The sequence below is a fragment of the Loxodonta africana genome, unplaced genomic scaffold (assembly GCF_030014295.1).
Source record: "Loxodonta africana isolate mLoxAfr1 unplaced genomic scaffold, mLoxAfr1.hap2 scaffold_29, whole genome shotgun sequence".
Lineage (NCBI taxonomy): Eukaryota > Metazoa > Chordata > Mammalia > Proboscidea > Elephantidae > Loxodonta > Loxodonta africana.
The window spans coordinates 1,330,061-1,338,030 of record NW_026975011.1 but is presented as its reverse complement, the minus strand read 5'-3'; the positions used below and the strand labels follow the sequence as shown (position 1 = coordinate 1,338,030).

Genomic DNA, 7,970 nt, shown 5'->3' with positions numbered 1-7,970 from the left:
GTCTCTAAGTCTGTGCTTGTTGTTCAGAGTTCGTAGATTGTTATGTATGTGATCGATTCCCTTGTTTTTCCGAGTCTTTGTTGCAAGAGGGATCCGCGGTAGCGTCCACCTAGTCCGCCATCTTGGCCCCCGCCTCTGGTCTTGTTAATTCTTTTAATTGTTTTTCTGTTCTCTATTTCATTTAACCCTGCTTTAATTTTTATTTGTTTTCTTCTGGTGCCTGAGGGTTTCTTTTGTTGCTCTCTTTCTATTTGTTCAAGTTATAGGGATAATTATTTGATTTTGGCCCCTTGTTCTTTTTTGTATGTGTGCATTTCTTGCTATAAATTGACCTCTGATCACTGCTTTAGCTTTGAAAATTTGAAATGGGCTTGAAAATTAAAAGGGCAAAATTATCTTTATTCTTAGATCATTATGATTGTATATCTGGAAAACCAAAAATAGCATGTTCGTGTAATAAGATAATTCTGTAAGTGGCTGTTAGAAATCATAAATCAATGATTGTCTTTTATATAGAGAGAGTTAATGTCTGTGAAATATAATAGAAAAACAAATTCATACATGGTGAATAAATATTATTTAAATCACCTGTAGAAGAAACTAAGATTGTATAATGCTGGTATGAAAAATAAATTAAAATACCTTTGAGTGATATGTTTTAAAAAAAGTGGGAGTTTAAAAAAATAGAAAATTATATCTTTTTTTTTTTTTTTGATAGTACAACCCAAACCAGACAAGGGAGAGAAAAACCTTTTCAAGCAACCCTCCAAAGCCAGAGCGTTAAATAAAAGGAGCAGTATATTTGGCTAGATTAAATAAAACCTGTGGGGAAAACATTACCACAATTAAAATAAAAAACATAACTTTTTCATACTCAAGAAATATGATACCAATAGATGTTAAATTTACTAACACAGGAAGTTTAAAGTAAGCAATGATATCAATAAAAATGGGGAAATTTTACGAAATGAGGACTCAGATAAATGACTTGTGCATTATTAAAGCTTGATTAGGTTTACTGAGAGTTAAATGTACTCTCACCAAAAGAATGAAAAATTATATTTTTTATTATCATAATATTAAGGAATGCTGGTCCCAGGTAACAATCTTTTGTGATTTCCTTGGAGCTCTGGAGATAAATGAGGTAATTCCTGTAATGTCCCTTTCCTTCTGAGGAAAATGTGGTGGTTAATTTGGTTCTATTCCCAGGGTATGATCTTATTTAACTCAAAGAGAAGTCGTTAAAATAGGGAGAAGACATAGGCCAGAAGTTCATAGTTTAGTCTACTCTGTCTGGTACAAGACTATGCATGTGATGTGGATGGAAGAACCTGGGTAAGGTTGGATAGTCCTTGCACTGAATTTGTTTTTACCTTACATCCCTTTTCAACTTTAATCAGATGTCTTCACTTTTGTAAGTATTCAATTTCTCATCTTTAAGGTGTGGATAATAGGTCTGCTGTGAGGTTCCGAAGTGATATGAGTAGGTGGGCAAAGTACAAATGTGATGAATATCAGCTGTTAGTGTCATCCCCTAGAAGTTCACAAGAAGAGATAGGATGGGACCCCACAAAACCAGCTCCTTACTAGCTGTTGGGCTTCTGTGTATCCTGTGCCCAATGGTTAAGTGCTTCACTGCTAATGAAAAGGTTGGTGGTTTCAACCCACCTAGACCCTCCGTGGGAGAAAGACCTGGCAGCGATATGTTCCTATAAAAATTATAGCCCAAAAAATCCTAGGGGACAGTTCTACTCTGTCACATGGTTTTGCTATGAATTAAAATAAACTCAAAGCCACTTTTCAGTAATACAAAGAATTAAGATGTGAGATTTGTTTTAAATAAAGAGAAGCACCGTGCTGAGGAGGGTTGAGGAGTCATTTTTGCACTAGCTGTTTTACGATGACAAGCTGAGATACAGCTGAGCGTGTCTGAGTCCACAATGTTGTGTCAAACATTCAAGCACAGCAACTAGAACCCAGGCATTTGGAGTGAGGTCACCTGTGTTCAAATTCCAGCTCCACCATTGTGTGAAGTGGGGCTAATCCCTTAAAATCTCTATAGGTCCAAGCCTTCAATGTAATGGGCACATAATGGGTTGCTTTGAGCACAGATGTAAGTTATATTAAATACTGCATGGACAGATCTTAGAATGTGGCCATTGCAGGGTGAGTGGTCAGGATCTCACTTTCCCAATAGTGCGTTTCTCAAACTGTGAATCATCCCTGACTTCTACCAGCATTCCAAAATAAAAATAAGGGTTTTTTCTCAGGTCCTCTTATTCTGAAGAAAATAAAACAATAGGCTGCTAAACTAGGAAGAATTAGAGTGGGGAAGTAGGATCCTGGTTAACTATAAGGCATGTCCTCACTGCGACCCAGGGACCTAGACTCCGGGTTATTTAAAAAGTAATGCAAAATTGTTTCTGGACATAGAGAAATTCTAAGAATCTTTAATTTTATTCTGATTATGACTTGTTCTAACTGGTTTATCTGAATCCATATATTAATAAACTTTTCCTTGAATTGGTCAAAGGCAGTTAAGTGTTTGACCACTATTTCAAATCATACAGCTTGGAGCCTGCAGTGAGTTCCAGGGAATTCATAATCAGAAAAAAAAGAGAGAAGCTCAAGCTGTATATTGGTGTCCCCCAAGTTATTTATATTGGCAACCAAATGTAAGGGGTGGTCCCCTCACAGCAGGAGGTCTTACAGAGGCAAGTGGGGTACAGGGAGCTGACAGCCAACGAGTGATGAAATAACTTTCTTCAAATCAGTGATAATTTTTTTTAACTTCATAATTAAAAATAAAGGAGAAATAAAACGTGTTGTCCATCTTCCCTCAGGTTAGAACTGTCTCATTTAGCAAGACCATCTCCTGCATATGGCTGCCAATTCGAGAAGAATGGTGACACCAATACATAGATTGTTGCTCAGTGCTGTCTTCCTGTAGCATCTTGTGCTCTAATAAGCAGAAGAGTTTGCTTTAAGGCTGGGGCACAGGGCACAGGTAGGCTGGGACAAAATAGGCCACTATGGGAAAGGGGCAGGGACAGGAAACCAGCACAGAGAGCATATTTTACCTCCCTCTCAATTGTGTAGCCAAAGTGGAAAAATTTATAGACACATCGCTGTGTCTAGAATTTTATTTTTACCTTCATTTCAATTATGTTCAATAAATAATATTTCATTCATCAGTTTTATCTTGTTTAGATGATGTTCTGTCTTTTCTTTTGCTTTAATTCTTATTCTGAACTCTTACTCCAGGCCATTTTTTAATAACTCATAGCTATACTATCAGACTATAGGGTCGCTATGAGTCGGAATCGACTCAATGGCACTGAGTTTGTTTGTTTTTTTAATACTATCAGAATACTATCCTGACTTGTCTCGCTACCTTAAAAATATCTTCCTTTCAAAGGTTACTAAATATGAAGAGCAGTAACTTTCTAGAAAATTTCACGTTAATTATTCTCTTTTTAGATAAATACCTATCACCCATGCTGTCAACTGTCCTCTCCCCATTACCCCAGACCAATTTAGTGACCCTTGCTAAAGAGTGTTCTACCTACATACCCTTCAGGCTGCCAAGGTTCTGCTTGGCATGGTGTGAGCCACGTTGCCTGGATTAAAAGATATTCTCTTTTCTTTTTCCTTCCTAAATATTTCCCATTTGTCAAAGGTTAATTATTTTATGCCCCACATTTTTTACATGAAATATATCTTAATTCCTGCATCTCTCTGGAAGCACATACTGTATATTCTCACTTGTCCCGATAGAGAGCATCTTACATGTTTATTTTAATTTTGGTTAGGAAAACATATGTTTTTTTTAACAATTAAAATGTAAATTCAGAGTATTGTTAAAAATAATCAAAACTCAACAAAATTGAAACTTGAATTTTTTTTCCGAGTAGTTATTCTATATGGATATAGGGAGACCATTCTGATTTAAAAGAAAAAAAAGCAAATGTTTAGACATAGGCTAGTTACAGTAAGGCTTACAACTAGAAGAGGACAGAGAAGAATAGAAGATGAATCATTTTCTTATCTTAACAGGATAGATCGTAACTTGCTCTCTTCCTTTTACTGAGATCTACTGGTTACTGATATTAGTCAGGTCGCAAAGTGGCCTCTGCCCCTCCACCCACCAGCAGCCATGACACTTTTTGAAATTTAAATTAAATAAGTCTGGCTCCAAACAGGAAGGAAAAGGTGAACAATTTTGGGTGACAAAAACCCCTGGCTTGATTAATTTTGGGTCAGGAATTTTTATGGTTAGTACTTGGTTTTGTGGGTAAGAAAAATCATAAAATCAAAGGAAGATGTCTGTTTTTAATTTCTCTCTATGACAATTTTAGTTTTGAGATAAAGAACTTGAACATCAAAGACAAACTGACATTGTTGCTGAGAACTTATTTCGGCTGAGGATATCACCAAAGGAGGCTTCAGGGATAGAACCAAAGAAAAGCAGAAGACTTTTTTTTTGGAGGGGGCACCTACTTTTAAAAGAAAAAAATATATGAAAATTTTCGTGGTGAAAAAGACAAAGACACTTTATTTACCTGAAAACCTCTGATTCACTGGACCAGCTCCTCGAAGCCAGCAGCAGCAAAGCTGTGGAACCTGCCTGGGAGAGGAACACTTTTAGGACAGGTGAAATGAATGTGAATACTTTTTCTGCACAATTCAAATTCTTCAATTCTACTTTGAAGTGATTACTAAATTTAGGAACAGGTTTTGGTAAAACAAAATATAACATAAAATGGTAGAGAATAGAGGATAATTTTCTGTTGTCCATGTCCCTAATAAGTTGCCCAAATGTTTCCATCTAAGATATCTCAAATCCTTTCATAAGGTTTGACTCTAAGTGTCAGTGGTTGCTATCTATGTCAGAAGATGAAGATAGTTTTTTTAAAGAACATAAAATATATAAAACAAACACATGCCAAATATTTTAAGTAATTAATTAGTGATTGAGAGAGCTAGTAAGATATTCAAAATCAAAATCAAATTTCACACGTAAAAGAACAGATAAGCATGGCTGAAAAAAAATACAAATAGATGCAAAATGGATCTATCTACAGAGAAAATACCAATTGCATTCCGCTAAAACAAAATTAGTTTGTATTTGTATAGGCAATAATTTTTATTATTAACAGTTTTATACAACTTCTACAATTGTAAGATAGCTTAAAGACAATAAATAACAAACATAACCCAGTCCACTAAAGAGAAGACTCAGCTTTTTTTCCTGTTTCAAAGATTTTCACAATTTTTCCTGACACTGGCATAATGAAGAAAGATGCAATGAGTAGAGGAAATGATATTGGTTAAGTGTTTTCTTATCCAGTAATTATGCATAAGTTGTGTATGAATTATTTAATTGAATCAAAAGAATGATCCAATGATAACACTTACACAGTAGGTTGAATAAGGATACTCAAAAAATGTATATGAGATCACAAAGCTTGTAAACAGCTGATCTAAAATTTGTACTCAGGACTGACTGGTCCCAAATTTGTGCACTTTCTCACTACATATTTCAATACAAGGTATATGAAATTCTATTTGAATTAGATGTGGAATATGGGCCTTAATCAACATAGAATGACAAGGTGGATGATTTGGACTTGACTGATAACCATTTTCAGTCATTCAGTTAATGGGATTATTTGTGTTCAATTACCTCCTGAAGACTTGGTGGTGTTACTCTTGTATGGCATGGAATACCTGCACATGTTTCAGAGAAAGTGAACCTGAGAAAGTAGAAGAGTAAACTCCCTTGACTAAATCACAAGTTGTTCATTTTATTTTTTTAGAGTCATTGATTAAACACCCAGAGAAATGAACAACTTCACCTCTGTGACCATGTTCTTCCTAATGGGGTTTTCTGATGTTCGGGAGATCCAGATCTCACATGCTGTGTTGTTTTTGCTGCTATACCTGGCAGCTGTACTGGGGAACGTTCTCATCATCACTCTCACAAGCAAGGATCATCGGCTCCACACCCCTATGTATTTCTTCCTGCAGAACTTGTCCTTTCTGGATCTCTGCCTCATTTCCATCACTGTTCCCAAATCCATCGCAAACTCTCTGGCTAATCACACCACCATCTCATTTCTCGGCTGTGTTTCACAGGTATTTTTCTTCTTCCTCTCAGCCACTACAGAAGTATCTCTACTCACAGTGATGTCTTATGACCGCTACGTTGCCATCTGCCACCCACTGAGGTATGAAGTCATCATGAGCCATGGAGCCTGTGTGCAGATGGCAGCTTCCTCATGGGTCAGTGGAGTTCTCAATGCAATTCTGCACACAGCTTCTACCTTCTCCATACCAGTGTGTGGGTCTCCTGAAATTCGTCAGTTCTTCTGTGATGTTCCACAACTGCTGTCCCTCGCCTGTTCTTATAATACTGTGGAATTAGTAGTCATTGGGCTCACCCTGGTGTTAGGTTTTGGCTGTTTTGTGTTTATTGATATCTCTTACATTCACATCTTCTCCACTGTTCTGAGAATCCCATCCAGAGAAGGCAGGTCTAGAGCTTTCTCCACGTGCTTGCCTCACCTCACTGTTGTGACTCTCTTTCTCTTTTCTGGCTTTCTTGCCTATTTACGACCTTTACCCAAATCACCATCACCCTTGGATTTGCTGGTGTCGGTATTCTATACTATGGTGCCGCCCATCATGAATCCCGCCATCTACAGTCTGAGAAATAAGGATATGAAGATGGCATTAAAGAAACTTAAAGAGTGGGCATTGCCCTTCAAATTAGGAGAGTTAATGCCACATATATCATGATCTTTCAATCACTGACAGAATTGTCTGAACAATCTGGTTGCATAGTCTGAATATAATATTGGATATTTAAAGTAAGAATTTCTGTGAAAACTCTGGTTGTACTCATTGAATTGCTACTAACAGGCACTATCACTAGACGAAGTGAGTGGAAAAACCAGTAGTTCCATTTGTAATTGGGCAGACACATGCTGACCTTATATTTATCATCTTAATTGTAAAACAAACATAGAAAACAGCAGTTGTTTTCCAGTTAATTCCAACTTGTGGCAACCACGTGTATGCAGAGTAGAACTGTGCATAGGGTCTTCAAGGCTGTGGCCTTTCGGAAGCAGATCTCTGGTCTTTCTTCAGAGGCCTCGTAGTAGGTTTAAATCATCAGTCTTTCATTTAGTAGTCGAGTACTTAATCATCTGTTCTACCTAGGGATTCCTTATAGGGACGCTTTTGTATGTGACAAATACTTCGTAACTTTTGGATATACAACTCACTTATAGTCATACGATTATCTCTCCATTCTTAATCTAGTGTTGTATTTGCTGCTCCAGTACACTGGTCCATGAGATTACCTTTACCTAGGTTTCTCCAGACTAGTCCAGTTGGTCCACTTAGATGTTTTCTTCATACCCTTTACCTCTCCATCATAGCATTTATCTTAGTTGTAATTTAAGATTTATTTTTGTAAGTACTTGTTATGTTTTACTTCATTACACCATGGGATCTTTGTGGACAGGTGCTGTATTTCCTATGCCTAGCTTAGTGTGTGGCCTAGAGTAGAAATAAGTGGGTATTTATTTATCATATGGATTAATGGACAATACCCACATTGTTTTCTGGTCCCAGGAATTTTTGTTATTTTTTTTATTAATCTGAGCTTAGTCTAGTGTATGATCTCTATATTTGTAGGGGATTAACTTCTTATTTATTCCAAAGGCAATGGATTATAATCATTCTTTTGCAGTAGTTATGGGCTTATGCAAATATATAGTTTACATGATCAGAAACTATATTTTCCACACAGACAAAGAACTAGTGGGTTTGTTCAATTTAGAGAGAAAAAGCATTTGTGTGATTGAATGGATATGTATGCATTTTGTGGAAAAAATATTCACATGATTGTAAAATATACTGGCTCATGTTCAGGCAGTTGTTGTTTTTAGGTGCCGTCGAGT

At 36.6% G+C, this 7,970-nt stretch overlaps 1 protein-coding gene across 1 annotated transcript; it reads left to right on the top strand.

Moving 5' to 3' along the window:
* Positions 1-3,013: 3,013 nt before the first annotated feature.
* LOC135229443 (olfactory receptor 14A16-like) lies at positions 3,014-6,910 on the top strand. The gene has a single exon (XM_064279021.1). It carries the CDS (start codon positions 5,845-5,847, stop codon positions 6,799-6,801), a length of 957 nt encoding a protein of 318 aa, XP_064135091.1. The 5' UTR covers positions 3,014-5,844; the 3' UTR covers positions 6,802-6,910.
* The last annotated feature ends 1,060 nt before the right edge of the window (positions 6,911-7,970 follow it).

Coding starts and splice junctions, on each gene's coding strand:
- LOC135229443 (XM_064279021.1), top strand. CDS start 5,845: ATGAACAACTTCACCTCTGTGACCATGTTCTTCCTAATGGGGTTTTCT.